This window comes from Saccopteryx leptura, chromosome 7 (assembly GCF_036850995.1).
Source record: "Saccopteryx leptura isolate mSacLep1 chromosome 7, mSacLep1_pri_phased_curated, whole genome shotgun sequence".
Taxonomy (NCBI): Eukaryota; Metazoa; Chordata; class Mammalia; order Chiroptera; family Emballonuridae; genus Saccopteryx; species Saccopteryx leptura.
Window position 1 is genome coordinate 702,721 of NC_089509.1, and position 15,932 is coordinate 718,652.

General features: G+C 41.5%; 1 protein-coding gene and 1 pseudogene across 7 annotated transcripts in view; one reads left to right on the top strand and one right to left on the bottom strand.

Moving 5' to 3' along the window:
• WDR33 (WD repeat domain 33) overlaps window positions 1-15,932 on the bottom strand; it is a 135,672-nt gene that overhangs the window by 54,319 nt on the left and 65,421 nt on the right. The window contains exon 8 of one of the 7 annotated variants that reach the window (XM_066345939.1): window positions 1,044-1,343. The exons of 4 other annotated variants lie outside the window; for them this stretch is intronic. In XM_066345939.1, the coding sequence (XP_066202036.1) occupies window positions 1,339-1,343 (5 nt within the window). In that variant the 3' untranslated portion in view covers window positions 1,044-1,338. Of the gene's footprint in view, window positions 1-1,043; window positions 1,344-12,279; window positions 13,225-14,519; window positions 14,685-15,932 lie in introns of those variants that run through there. 2 more of the 7 variants (XM_066345935.1, XM_066345934.1) reach the window with 2 other exon arrangements.
• LOC136378928 (CDGSH iron-sulfur domain-containing protein 1 pseudogene) lies at window positions 7,250-7,582 on the top strand (annotated as a pseudogene).

Below are 15,932 nucleotides of genomic sequence, written 5' to 3' on the forward strand. Positions count from 1 at the left end.
AAGCAAGGGGTTACTCGGTCTGCTGAAGGCCCGCGGTCAAGGCACATATGAGAAAGCAATCAATGAACAACTAAGGTGTCACAATGAAAAACTAATGATTGATGCTTCTCATCTCTCTCCATTCCTGTCTGTCTGTCCCTATCTATCCGTCTCTTTGACTCTCTCTCTGTCTCTGTAAAAAAAAGAAAAAAAAGAAAAAAGAAAAACAATAGCCCTGGCCGGGTGGCATGGTTGGTTAGAGCTTTGTCCTGAAGCGCAGAGGTTGCCGCTTGGATCCCTGGTCAGAGCACATACAGGAGCAGATCAAAGTTCCTCTCTCCCTCTCTCCCCCTACCTCCCTCCCTCCCTCTCTTCCCCCCTTCAGCTCTCACTAAAATCATTTTAAGAGAAAGAATTTAAACTTGCAAGAAAAACTACAGAAAACTAAATTTTCTAATTATTTTCAACAGTTTATAGGATGATAAATTTAAGAAAACAGAGTCTCACTTGATCTTGACATTCTTCAAGTAAAACAACTTTTAACTACCACAGGATTTACTATAAACCCAATTATAATACTTGGGTTTATATAATACTATTGATAATCAATAGTATCATTCCTAGTAGCAATACTATTTATTGGTTTTCATTTTTTAGAATTTTAAATGGTTAAAAAATCCAAAACACTGTTCAAGTAAATGGAGACAAAAGCAAGAGAGGTGCAAAGTCGCTGAGGGCACAGGTTTCCTTAGGTGACATGATGGTGCGTCATGGAACGTAGCTGAAGTTGGTGGTTCAAAAGATAAAGAACTAGGAACATTTAAAGCTATAAAAGAACTTTAAAAAAACCCATCAGCACAGCTACAATTCATAATAACAAAACCCAGAAAGTAGAAGGAACAGTTGGTGGTATAGGTATGTAAAAATTCCTCAACCTTCATGACAGGAAGTAAAAGAGACACTGTGTCAAACAGACATACCAAGAAATGTAAGCATATTATTTTAAATTCCAATGGTAGTCACAGAAATAAATTGTTTTAAATTAGTTTAATTGTATAAAAAGATTATCTCTGGGGAATGGTAAAAGAGCACATTTTTACATTTTGAGTTCTATTGATTTATGGTGTTAGAGAAAGATTTTTACTATGTATGCATATTATTCATAATTTTTAAAAATGTTACATTTTGAAATGGTGGAAATTTCCTAAAATTGTTACTGCTAGAATTTTTGGCTAGACCACACAATATCCTTACACGTTATCGCTAATGACTCCAGACGATGAGGATAACTCAGAACACAGATCTTCCAACAGTTTAAATGTTCATACTCTTTGATCCACCAGGTTTACTGTTTGAAGATTATCCTAAAGGAAAATGTAAATGAGTGGAACAACTATAAAGTGTACAACTGTGTTTTAGCAAAAACCTCTTGCAAATCCTAAATATCTTAAGACTGGGGTAGTAGATGGTATGGAAAGATGACCGTTATACACTGTGTCATTACAGAAGTAAACAACAAAAGAATATATGTAGTATAATCCCATTTCATGTAGTTTTTCATTTTTTTATGCACAAGAACTGTAGAAACATACACACCAAACTATTAACAGAATTATACGACCTCTAAATGTGAGACTGAAAAAGTGAAAAAGATGCTGACTTTTTACGTGTAATTGTTTGAACTTTTTATGATTACCTTTGTAAAAAGTAAAAAATTCTTCAGAGAACAGCTTCAACATTAATCCCACCCGATTCTTTCCTTACCTTTCCACCCCTCCGTTCCCCTGGAACGCACCATAGAGCTCAGCCTCCCAAATGGCATACAGTAGAAATGTGAGAGTCCAAACCTTACCACTCTCTCCAAATCTTACTTCGATGCAATACACACAATACATCTGATGAAAAAATGCATCTAAATGTTGCATTTGGTCTTCAGCTTGGTTGGTTAGGGAATGATGCTGCTAGTGAAGCCAAGGTGTAAGTGATATCTCCATATAGATCATTAGCTGATAATGCGGTCAGCCTGCTTTGTTATTTATCATGTTACCTTCCTAGTGACAAGATGTAGAAAGACCAAACTAAATCCATTTTAAGTAGCATAAACACTTCTTAAAGGATACGTACTGAGAGTAGGTTTCGTCTCATGGTTATATTTGAAGAACACACTTGTGTATGTGTAAGACCACAGCTTACACATTTCTTTGTCAGTAAACCACACACAAATCACTAATTTATGTCCTCAATGTTCCCCAGGGCAAGAATGCTGTTTAGCCGGTGTCCACAGCAAGGCTGCAGACTGTGCTCTGTGGTAGTGGTGTGATATCAGGTGTGCAGGGCCATGAAGTCCCCCCCAGTCTCTGGTCTTTAGTTCTCATCTTCAGCCATCACGCTAGACACAAAATCAAAATAATGTGGCAGAGTGAAGACGTCTCAACCTGAACTGTGCTCAAAGACTGTTGTTTTTACACTACTCATTTTCAGAAAAGGCAACAATAAAAGGAGACAAAAAATAAAGAAAAACAGAACACATAAAGACTTACAATGTGCCCACAGTGTTAATTATAGAAATCTCTCTTACAGTGAATTATTTAATTTTTATCTAACTTAAAATGTCTATTAAAATGTCAAATCAACAATCCACACAACATGTATCATTTTGTAAGCCTTTATATTTTTTCAAGTTATCGTAAACCTAGTAAAAGTAGCAATTAGAAGAAAATTCTGCTGTAAATTTAGAGTTCTTCAGTATATCTTACACACATCAGATAAAAATTTACCTGACTAGAATTAAAAACAAAAAACAGACAAAAAAACAGCCAGCAGTTCTCAGGAAAGATTCAAATATATTACCTATTCAAAAACAAAGAAGCAAGCAACCGAACAAAGGAAAGGAACAGTAGTCTGGGAGCAGTGCATAGGAAATGGGGAGAGTGACGTATTGCCTCAAGGTATACTGTGGTTCTGAGATGACAGGGGAAGTGTAGAAGTATGAGGACTTAAAAATAAGTCATAGTTCCATTAATGTTATTTATTTAAATGTGGCTTATAATACAATTAAATTTATTCTTAGGTTTTATCCTAAATCTAAGAATCACTACTGGAAATAAGATAATTATATCTAAATGCCCCATCACAGTTTTAAAAAAAAATTTATTTACTTTAGTGAGAAGAGAGAGAGAGGGAGAGAGAAAGAGAGAGAGAGAGAGAGAGAGAGAGAGAGAAGGAGGAGAGGAGCAGGAAGCATCAACTCCCACATGTGCCCTGACCAGGCAAGCTCAAGGTTTCAAACTGGTGGCCTCAGCATTCCAGGTTGACGCTTTTTTTAAAAAATACATTTATTTTAAGATTTTATTTATTCATTTGAGAGGAGAGCGAGAGAGAGAGGGAGAGAGAAAGAGAGAGAGGAGACATAAGGGGGGAGGAGCAGGAAGCATCAGCTCCCATATGTGCCTTGACCTGGTAAGCCCAGGGTTTTGAACCGGCGACCAGTGTTCCAGGTCAATGTTTTATCTACTGTGCCACCACAGGTCAGGCCTCATTCTAACTCTTACTCTAGTAAATAAGCTCCTCTTAAGTAAACCCTTTATACCATTCCTAATCACTGCCAACCTCCTCATAAGTCAACTTAAATATGATACTTTCTCTACACCCTCCATGCTTTTGAGCATCTTTCCTTGCAAGGATTACAGACTGGGCTTCATGCCGGCAACATGAGCAGTGCCTTCTTCTGTGCACTCCTGGAACCCTCACAACAACCCTGCGAAGTAGGTACCATCAGCCCTATGTTACAGAGAAGGAAACACAAACTGGGAAAGACTGACTTGGCTAGTGGCAGAACTGGGATTCAGAGCCAAACCAGCTGACTTGTAAATGAGTAATGTTTCAAGCAGCCCAGAAGATAAACAAACCCAAGTAAAGTAGAAACTATGACTGTACCTAGAATTTTGGAACAGCTAGAGAAAAGGTTCAGTAATAGTAATAATGTCTTCTTCATAGTCATTTAACCATTGTAACAGAAATTACACTATTCCATTATCATTAAAATTTAAAGGTAACAATACACAAACCATAATATACTTAGCCCTTTTTATAGAAAAAAGTTACATATTACATACTTACAGTCATTGACTCTGAAAAGACATAATAAACTGTACTATTCTCCATAAATCCTTCCGGTGAGTGGAAAGTTATAAAGACGACATAAATAAAAATCCAGTGGTTATAGTAAATAATAAGAGTGAATTCTGTGGTGTGTATAAAAGTGGACTGTGGCCCAGAGATTTAGGTTCACAGTACGAAACCTTATCCAGGCACTTGAACCAAGAGAATATACCCAAAACCTACGTGCCTAAATTACACGAAGATACATTCTGGCATTCACACATAATTTAGTCACAGATAAAAATGGTTATAGTAAGTTCCCTACCAATCTTGAAAACTGTGGTAACTTTGGAATGCCTTTTCCATGTAAATATATATATGCGGTACTCAGTAAATAAAATCTAAGCCCTGGCCGGTTGGCTCAGCGGTAGAGCGTCGGCCTAGCGTGCAGAGGACCCAGGTTCAATTCCCAGCCAGGGCACACAGGAGAAGTGCCCATTTGCTTCTCCACCCCTCCGCCGCGCTTTCCTCTCTGTCTCTCTCTTCCCCTCCCACAACCAAGGCTCCATTGGAGCCAAGATGGCCCGGGCGCTGGGGATGGCTCTGTGGCCTCTGCCCCAGGCGCTAGAGTGGCTCTGGTCGCAACATGGCGACGCCCAGGATGGGCAGAGCATCGCCCCCTGGTGGGCAGAGCGTCGCCCCATGGTGGGTGTGCCGGGTGGATCCCGGTCAGGCGCATGCAGGAGTCTGTCTGACTGTCTCTCCCTGTTTCCAGCTTCAGAAAAATGAAAAAAAAATAATAATAAAAAATAAAAATAAAATCTAAATGACAGAGTGTTTAAAATGTAACATGAACACGTATTTCTGTGTAAAATGGTCTTTAAGAGAAAAACTATTCTGAAAATTATCATTCATAGTTTGGTCCAAATCAACAATATTCTAATGCTACTGCTGCTCCACTAAAAGCACCAATATATATATAAATCTATGCAATCTACATCCTTCTTAAAGGTTTTCAAGCTTCTCAAAAACGTTCAAAGCTATCATGAACCTGTGAAGACTTAAACAACAAAACATGCTAACATTTATTTCTATATGAAAGTTCTACAGACCAATGGCAGAACCAGTACTGTATAAAGAGAGGGTTTGTTGACAATGCGTCTTGTCTAATAGAGCTGGACATTTTGAATTCCCATTCCACGGGACATTATCCAAAATGCACTAACTTTTAAAAAGTACGCAGGTTAAGTCTTAACTATGAATCCAACTTTTCTAGTTTTAAAGCTTAACCAAATGATAAAAAAGTATTAAGTATATTCAGTATTAATGAGAATGCCCACAATTTATTATTCAAAGTGGAGATACAATAGAAAACCCTATCTTGCAGTTTACTAAGAGACAAACTTTGTTCTGAAGACCTTCATATTTTACAGGTGTCTCCAGACTGGCATGAGCAGATGCTCCAAAAATATCTTATTTTAAAAAGTTACCATTTTTTAAGTCACGAAACTATTTCATTAATCATAGATACTATTCTCTGAACTATAATACAATAATGCAGGCCTGCCCAGCCGGTGGTGCAGTGGATAGAGCATCAGACCCAGGTTCCAAACCCTGAGGTCACTGGCTTGAGCATGGGATCATAGACAAGATCTCATCATCACCAGCTTGAGCCCAAGGTTGCTGGCTTCAGCAAGGGGTCACTGGCTCAGCTGGAGCCCCCAGTCAAGGCATGTATGAGAAAGCAATCAATGAACAACTAAGGTGCAACATGGAGAATTGATGCTTCTCATCTCTCTCTTCCTGTCTGTCCCTCTCTGTCTCTTATTTCTTAAAAATAACATGTTCACATTTTATCCACTAACCACACCTAGTCAGCTGGAAACTGCTATGTGTGGCATGCTTCCCAATCACCATTTTATAAAAACATAACTGTCAGTATTGCTGCAAACTGTCCCAGCAGCATACCTGATATGTCATTACTACTAAATCTTCACCTACCCAGCTGGTTCCTTCATAGTGGAAAAACCAGTTGGATTGAAATGCTTAAAAAAAAGAAAAAGAAAAAAAAGCTAGCCCTTGACCTCTGAAAACTAATTTGATGCTCAGAGGTAAGCCTCGACATTATGACAAAACTGATCTGACATGTACAGCTACACTCTTACATTTTGTTATCGTACTGGAGAATCTCACTAAACAGCAAATTCAGTCGCTGAAACCTACAGAAGACAAAATCAAGGTCACAACACAACTCAATACCAAACACTACCTTTATGCTAAATTACTGACAGCTCTTACTTCCTTGTACCTTCCACCATATTAACCAAAGCCAAATCCTGTCATACAATCTTTATTGAACACCCTCTTACTGAGACACTCCAGGGCTGCCTATGATCTCTGACTTTCCTGCAGCAAGTAATAAATTGAAATTCTCCAGCTATATGTGTGTTCCTGGTTGTCTTTGACTGAAAAGCACTGACACTTGTGAATGCTAATTATGAAATAGAATAAAGATTGAATGTTTAGGCCCTGGCCGGTTGGCTCAGCGGTAGAGTGTCGGCCTGGCGTGTGGGGGACCCGGGTTCGATTCCCAGCCAGGGCACATAGGAGAAGCGCCCATTTGCTTCTCCACCCCCCCCCCCCTTCCTGTCTCTCTCTTCCCCTCCGGCAGCCAAGGCTCCATTGGAGCAAAAATGGCCCGGGCGCTGGGGATGGCTCCTTGGCCTCTGCCCCAGGCGCTAGAGTAGCTCTGGTCGCAGCAGAGCGACGCCCCGGAGGGGCAGAGTATCGCCCCCTGATGGGCAGAGCACCCCCCCTGATGGGTGTGCCAGGTGGATCCCGGTCGGGCGCATGCGGGAGTCTGTCTGACTGTCTCTCCCCATTTCCAGCTTCAGAAAAATACAAAAAAAAAAAAAAAAGATTGAATGTTTAGGATAACAACATGACTAATCTCTCAAAATGCATGTAGAGGGCAGCTTTGGATAGTTTTGGTATAAAGTTTCTTCCACTTCTCATTTAATGTCAAGATTGTGCCTAAAATATGTGGAAAAGTTCAAAGTAAAAAGCATTACTGACAACCATGGTGAAACTTGTTAAGGCATAAAAAGAAGTCTATCTGGGTCTGTCAGGACTAGCCCGTTTCTGTTCAGTGTCCTGTGCACATGCCTTACAAGCAACAGAACCATGAGTCTGACTTCCAGCATAAAAATTGAATGGATCGCAGCAGTTACTATTAATACTGGGACAGCCGCAATTGGTTATCTAGTTTACAAAAGATTTTATGTTAAAGAGCATCGCACAAATCTATGGTAAACCTTCAAATTCAGAAAGACAATCCCAAGGTTGTACATGCGTTTGACACGGAGAATGTGGGAGATGAAGCTGTGCACTGCCATTGTTGGAGGTCCAAACACTCCCCATTCTGTGACGGAGCTCCACAAACCACAACAGAGGAACTAGAGACAACGTGGGACCTCTGATCATCACAAGAAAAGAAACTTAAATCAACAGTTCTGATGCTGCAAACAAACTTGTCCTGATTGTTTAATTAGAATGACTACCACAGGCCCTGGCCGGTTGGCTCAGCGGTAGAGCGTCGGCCTGGCGTGTGGGGGACCCGGGTTCGATTCCCGGCCAGAGCACATAGGAGAAGCGCCCATCTGCTTCTCCACCCCCCTCTCCTTCCTCTCTGTCTCTCTCTTCCCCTCCCGCAGCCAAGGCTCCATTGGAGCAAAGATGGCCTGGGCGCTGGGGATGGCTCCTTGGCCTCTGCCCCAGGCGCTAGAGTGGCTCTGGTCGCGGCAGAGCGATGCCCCCTGGTGGGCAGAGCGTCGCCCCTGGTGGGCATGCCGGGTGGATCCCGGTCGGGCGCATGCAGGAGTCTGTCTGACTGTCTCTCCCCGTTTCCAGCTTCAGAAAAAATAAAAAAATAAAAAATAATAAAATAAAAAAAAAAAAAAAGAATGACTACCGCTTTTATCTAGTTCACCTTTTCTGGGTTCTAGATGTGGTATATTGCAAACTGCAGCATTCATAATCATGGTATTTGCCTTACCTGTTGAACCATCATGGTGCACATTTGTTTAAACAAAGAAAACAAAAAAGTGAAAGCAACCTTATGGCCTGTGGGTTATTTTGGTCTGGTAAAGGATCAATTTCTTTACATTTAATATAATTGCTTCAGAATATACTTTGTACGTTGAAGTTATTAAGTTACTCTTAAAAAAAAACAAAAAAGGCCCAGGCCGGTTGGCTCAGCGGTAGAGCGTCGGCCTGGCGTGCGGGGGACCCAGGTTCAATTCCCGGCCAGGGCACATAGGAGAAGCGCCCATTTGCTTCTCCACCCCTCCCCCTTTCCTTCCTCTCTGTCTCTCTCTTCCCCTCCCGCAGCCAAGGCTCCATTGGAGCAAAGACGGCCGGGCGCTGGGGATGGCTCCTTGGCCTCTGCCCCAGGCGCTAGAGTGGCTCTGGTCGCGGCAGAGCGACACCCCGGAGGGGCAGAGCATCGCCCCCTGGTGGGCAGAGCTTCGCCCCCTGGTGGGCGTGCCGGGTGGATCCCGGTCGGGCGCATGCGGGAGTCTGTCTGACTGTCTCTCCCGGATTCCAGCTTCAGAAAAATACAAAAAAATACAAATACAAAAAAACCCAAAAAAAGTCTATCTGGCCAAGCTGATTCCCCAGTCAGGGTACATACAGAAATAGAGTGATGATTCTGTCTCTCTTGCCTTTCCTCTCTCTCTAAAATCAATAAATTCTTTTAAAAATGTAAAAAAGAACTAGAAGTCTTGATGAACCTGAGGGGAACAATTAAAAAAAAAAACCCTGTCTCCACCAAATAAAAGGCAGAAATATCTTTTTAATTATCAACTATAAAATCAGCTTTTAAAATACCTTGGGAGTCTGACCAGGCAGCAGTGTAGTGGATAATCAGCCTGGGATGCAGAAGGACCAAGGTTCAAAACCCTAAGGTCGCCGGCTTGAGTGTGGGATCACAGACATGATCCCATGATCGCTGGCTTGAGCCCAAAGGTCACTCACTGGCTTGAGCAAGGGGTCACTGGCTCAGCTGGAGCCCCCGGTCAAGGCACATATGAGAAGCAATCAATGAACAACTATGGTGCTGCAACTATGAGTTGATGCTTGTCATCTCTCTCCCTTCCTCTAAAAAAAAACAAACAATTTTGGAAAAAATTCACTAATTACCTTCTGGTCTGTGGTAGTGTAGTGAACAGAGCATTGACCTGGAATGCTGAGGTCATCAGTTTGAAACCCTGGGCTTGCCCTGTCAAGGCTCATACAGCAAGCAAGAAATAAACAACTAAAGTAAAGCAACTATGAGTTGATACTTCTTGCTCCCCACCCCCTATAAAATCTAAAGAAAAAAAAAATCACCCATTACCTACCTTCAAGATAAAACTGGAAGATTTTAATGTGAAAGGATGCAGATCAGACACAGGGGAAGTATTTACCCATTTGGCCCTGGCCAGGTAGCTCAGTTGGTTAGACTATCGTGGTTTCATTTTTCAGTCCAAGCACATACAAGAATCAACCAGTGACAGCATGAGTAAGTGGAACAAATAAATGTTTCCTCTCTCTCTCAGAATCAATACATTAAAAAAAACTTAAGTATATGCCTTTTCCCCAAGTACATACTGTGTCCTTTCTGTCCCTGGGGAAAAAAAAGTTTGGAGCTTTAGTCTGAGATCCCAAATATGAAGGTCTGTCTTCAAAAGCACATCATTTGTTAGGAGCCTACATGTGTGAAAGTTTGGTTGACAGAGAAAGCTTCTTCATCACCAGTGGCCTCTATCTTTGTAGCACAGAAAGTGTTGCATATATTACAAGCTGATTTGTCTTGTTAGATAGGCATTACAACTTAATCAAGCATCAAAATCATAACTTCAGTGTAACAATGAAAGCCACTTTTAAAAAAATAAGAACTTATTCAAAGATAATATATATTATACCAAGTACTATCTGTGTAATGTATAGTAGGAAAAAGAAGTCTGTGGTCACCCTGAGTCCATGTGATGAATGAGGCAGTAACAGATTACAGGAAAAGGAGATATATATTCACACATCACATTTTATAGAAGATTTATTTCTTTTCACCTGATTTTGTATTATAGTATTAAAAGTAATCCAGTATGAAGGCTGATCTTTCCAAGTAAATTTGACCTCCTCTGCAAATCTAATTTTTTTAAGAAATGCAGATTTCTTGCCTGGTAAATCTATGCACATGTTTACTTTAAATGTGATTCTAAAATAATGATAAAGGAAAACCACAATGTTGACAAATCTCCTTTTTTTTAACTTTATTTTTTATAATGTTTATTTATTTTGTGACAGAGACAGAGAGATGAAAAACACTTCGTTGTGGCACCTTAGTTGTTCATTGATTGCTTTCTCATATGTGCCTCGACCGTGGGCCTTCAGCAGATCGAGTAACCCCTTGCTCGAGCCAACGACCTTGGGTCCAAGCTGGTGAGCTTTGCTCAAACCAGATGAGCCCACACTCAAGCTGGCGACCTCGAGGTCTCAAACCTGGGTCCTGCACATCCCAGTCCGACACTCTATCTACTGGCAACCGCCTGATCAAGCTTGACAAATATCTCCCTTTATTGTCTAGATCTCAATAATAGTGCTAAGCTTTATCTATCAGTGGTTTTCAACTGCCAGTCCATAGACCAGTGCCAGTCCACAAAAGAGTTAACCACCTTGATGTTATATGAATATTAGTCTTTAATTACTGGGTTAACTCTTTTGTGGACCAGTACCACATTTCTGGCAGACCAGCAGTTGAAAACCATGGCTCTACATGTTGTCAGTCCTGACACACCTCCTAAAAGCCAACCCTCCTGTCACACAGGAATCCTTCCAGTGCCTGCCCGCTCATGGGCACCACTCTCCACAGCTCCTCACCAGAACTGTGTCATTATCTCACTTCCTGACTGTGGGAAGGCAGAAATGTTCTCTTCTGTTTTATTTTTTAAAGGCCCAAAATATAAAGGAAAAAACTAGTTAAAACAGTTAATTCAGAAAGTTTAAATATTTTATGGTAGCTGATTTCATCATTTCTTTTTTTTTTTTTTTTTTTTTTTTTTGGTATTTTTCTGAAGCTGGAAACAGGGAGGCAGGCAGACAGACTCCCACATGCGCCCGACCAAGATCCACCTGGCACGCCCACTAGGGGGCAATGCTCTGCCCATCTGGGGCGTCGCTCTGCTGCAACCAGAGCCATTCCAGCGCCTGAGGCAGAGGCCACAGAGCCATCCTCAGCAACTGGGCCAACCCTGCTCCAATGGAGCCCTGGCTGCGGGAGGGGAAGAGAGAGACAGAAAGGAAGGAGAAGGAGAGGGGTGGAGAAGCATATGGGCACTTCTCCTGTGTGCCCTGGCCAGGAATTTAACCCGGGACTCCTGCACGCCAGGCCGACGCTCTACCACTGAGCCAACCAGCCAGGGCTGATTTCATCATTTCTTTGCTAGAATTTAATAAATCAAATAAAAAGCCTAGCAGACACTCTTAAAAACTTTTTCTCTTAATAAACATCTTACTTTTACCCAAAAATCTTGGTAATAATTTACATCTGCATGACATATTAAAACATTAAATCTGTAGAACTAAAAATGTTCTAAAACATCAGATATAATTGAAAAAGATGTAAATGAAATGGCTTACATAAACTTCTAAAAACTAAATGATTTGATTTGACCATTACAAAAAGTATGTACTTTCAAGTATATTGCATCCAGGACCTACAAAAAGAACATTAAACTGGGCACTGAGACTATATGACCTCAGCAAAGCAGCAAGATTTTTCAGAAATAACTGAACTTACAATCCTCTTTAATTCCTAATATCTCCTTTAATATTGGCCTGTTTGCTCATGGAATCACTTCATCAATTGGGCCTGTATCTGCTCCATCCGAGGTAAGAATTTTGCTCCCATCCTGCAACAAAGTCCTCCTTGGGGACAGAACAAGTCACACCTAGCCAGTCTGTTGTTGGATGTCTACCATGACGAGATGAGGACAGAGAGTTTTCACAAGGCCCACGCAGATGGCATTAGATGTCCATATGTAAGTCTTATCTACTGTAACAACACTATGTAGAACACCCTTTCCCCAGATGCCTAACTTACTGCTAATCACATTACTCATCGACGATGACAAAACAGAATTGACAATGCACCTGAGCTACTACACACTCATCCATTTTATTAGTAAACTAGGTAGAAAGTATTACAATTAAATTTGATCAACAGGAAAAAAACAGTATAATTCCCCCAGAGAAAAGTAAACAGTGTCTTGAAGAGAGCCTGGATATCAGTGACCAGTGTGCTGTAGCAATGACTAGCTATGAAAACTGATGATTTTCAGAGTATCCTGCATTCGTGCTTACCATGGTACTTGGCCAAATCACAAAACATCAAAAGAAATGAAAGGACTAGGGAAATATTGGAAATGCTGTTTAAGCTATAAGGTCGTATCTTATGAATTTACATCAGCAAAAGAACCAAGCACAGTACCTTGACCACAGTGACTAAGCAATGATTATTTGATTTATCTAACAATTAAAATAGAATCTTTATTTTTATTTTATTTTATTAAGACTTTATTCATTTTAGATAAGAGAGAGAGACAGAGAGAGAAGGGAAGGAGCAGGAAACATCAACTCCCATATGTGTCTCAACCAGGCAAGCCCAAGGTTTTGAACCGGTTACCTCAGTATTCCAGGTCGATGCTTTATCCTCTGTGCCACCACAGGTCAGGCTAAAAATAGAATATTTAAATGTTTCCACATAAGAGCTTAATATCTGACTAGTGATGGCACAGTGAACAGAGTGTCGACCTGGGAAGCTGAGCACCCCAGTTTGAAACCCCAAGATCGCCAGCTAGAGTATGGGCTTGCCAGGTTGAAAGTGGAATTATTATTATTATTAAATGTTTTTGACGTGAGAGGAGGGGAGATAAACAGACTCCTGCATGTGCCCCAACTAGGATCCACCTGGATACCCCAACTTGGGTCAATGCTCAAATCAACCAAGCTGTCCTCAGCACCTGAGGCTGACACTTGGACCAACAGAGCTATCCTCAGCGCCTGGCCCAACATTCGAACCAATCGAGCCACTGGCTGAGAGAGCTGGAGAGAAAAAAGGGAAGACAAGCAGATGGTTACTTCTCATGTGCGCCCTTACTGGGAATCAAACCCACAACATCTGCATAGTGGGCCACCTCTCTATCCACTGAGCAAACCAGCCAAGGCCAATCATGAAATTATTGACATAGTCCCAAGGTTGCTGGCCTGAGCCCAAGGTCACTGGCTTGAGCAAGGGGTCACTGACTTAGCTTGAACCCTCTAGTCAAGGCACGTATGAGAGGCAATAACGACTAAAGTAAAGCAACTACCAGTTGATGTTTCTCATCTCTCTCCTCTCCCCATCCTCTCTTTCTAGTTCTGGAAAAAAAAAATCTTAAAAAAGCCAATTTCTAAGTGCTGAAAATATTAGAAAATCATGACAACTTTGTTTTAACAAGTGGTCATTTGTATGGATTTCCTGTAAATAAAAAGTAGTTATTACTACTTTAGCAACTAATGATAATGGCTGAAGAACATTTAAATGAGAAAAGTAAAACATACTTCTAAAACAACCACTTTTATCCTGACATAGGCAGAGGTATGGATGCAGCTCTGAAGTTGGCTTTCACAAGTACAACAGCTATTACTGATGCTCTTTAAGGCATCAGTTCAATGTTTCTCATGTATTAACCCACTTAATTTTCCCAACAACTCAGTAAGGTCAGTGCTATTAGTAATCCCCATGATACAGCTGAGGACACAGACACAGTAATGTGACTTCCCTCAGTGTCACACAGCTGCTAAGGGCTAAACTGGACTAACGTCCAGGTTCCAGTGCCTGTGACTGTAATAATAACAATACTATCTCTTGATATACTGACTCGTGTTGCTTTAAGTAACAGAACACCAGTAAATTAAGCTCATCAGGAAAATAAACACATTATTTGCAAAATTTGTTCTTAAAGAAAATTATGACAACTTTACTATCCAAGGAAAAGACAGAATCCATGAAATGATGTAATAAATGAAGAACAGTAGTGAAAAGGGAAAAATAATTTAATAAAAATAGCTTTGAAAGTCTCAACTACCAAATAAAAGGCTTCGGTGGGAAGAGGCATAAAGACATCTATCGAGTTTTGAAAATATTCTATCTTACACTGAAAGATAGTTACAAGAGTGTGTAAATATGCCCTGGCCGGTTGGCTCAGTGGTGGAGCGTCGGTCTGGCGTGTAGAAGTCCCGGGTTCGATTCCTGGCCAGAGCACACAGGAGAAGCATCCATCTGCTTCTCCAACTCTCCCCCTCTCCTTCCTCTCTGTCTCTCTCTTCCCCTCCCGCAGCCGAGGCTCCATTGGAGCAAAGATGGCCCGGGCGCTGGGGATGGCTCCTTGGCCTCTGCCCCAGGCGCTGGAGTGGCCCTGGTCACGGCAGAGCGAGGGGCAGAGCATCGCCCCCTGGTGGGTGTGCTGGGTGGATCCCGGTCCGGCACATGCGGGAGTCTGTCTGTCTCTCCCCGTTTCCAGCTTCAGAGAAATACCAAAAAAAAAAAAAAGTGTGTAAATATGTAAAAATACTGTGGACTATATAGTTGAAATATGTCCACTCAAGGTATGTGTGTATGTAATTTAAAAGTATGAATAATCATTTTAAATCATTTGGCTACTTCAACAATAAGGTTAATAAAATGATACAGTGTCTCAACAAAAAATTTTGGAGCAAAATTGGCAGTATTTCCTCCTGGAAATATTCCACCCACTTAATCTTTGTAATCAATGTGTCACTGTCAGACTTTTGCATCTGCCCTAAAACATAAAATCAGTTAATAAATGCCCTATTAAATCAATAATCTAATTAATCTAGGTTACTGTATTTCCTTGTGTAAAAGATGCACACTTTTTCAAAAAAAATTGGGGTATAAAAACTGGGTGCGGCCCTGGCCGGTTGGCTCAGTGGTAGAGCGTCGGCCTGGCGTGCAAGAGTCCCGGGTTCGATTCCCGGCCAGGGCACACAGGAGAGGCGCCCATCTGCTTCTCCACCCTTCCCCCTCTCCTTCCTCTCTCTCTCTCTCTCTTCCCCTACCACAGTCAAGGCTCCATTATAGCAAAGATGGCCCAGGCACTGGGGATGGCTCTATGGCCTCTGCGTCAGGTGCTAGAGTGGCTCTGGATGCAACAGAGCGATGGCCCAGATGGGCGGCGCATCGCCCCCTGGTGGGCACATAGGGGGGGGCGCATGCGGGAGTCTGTCTGACTGCCTCCTCTTTTCTAACTTCAGAAAAAATACAAAAAATACAAAAAAAAAACTGAGTGCGTTCTATACAGTGATAGTAGTTGCTTTACTTGCATTTCCCGCTTTTCGTGCTTGTTTTTGCACTCACTGTTGAAGACAATGATTCATCATCAGACACTGATGAGTTGTATGAATTTTTTTTTGTATGTGACAGACAGAGAAACAGAGAGAGGGACAGACAGGAAGGGAGAGAGATGAGAAGCATCAATTATTTGTTGTGGCACCTTAGTTGTTCATTGATTGCTTTCTCATATGTACCTTTACTGGGGGGCTACAGCTGACCGAGTAACCCCTTGCTCGAGCCAGCAACCTTGGGTTCAAGCTGGTGAGCCTTGCTCAAACCAGATGAACCTGCATTCAAGCTGGCGACATCAGAATTTCGAACCTCAGTCCTCCGCGTCCCAGTCCAATGCTCTATCCACTGTGTTCCATCTGGTCAGGAAAGTTGTATGAATTTTATGAAGAATAAAACTTGATTTCAA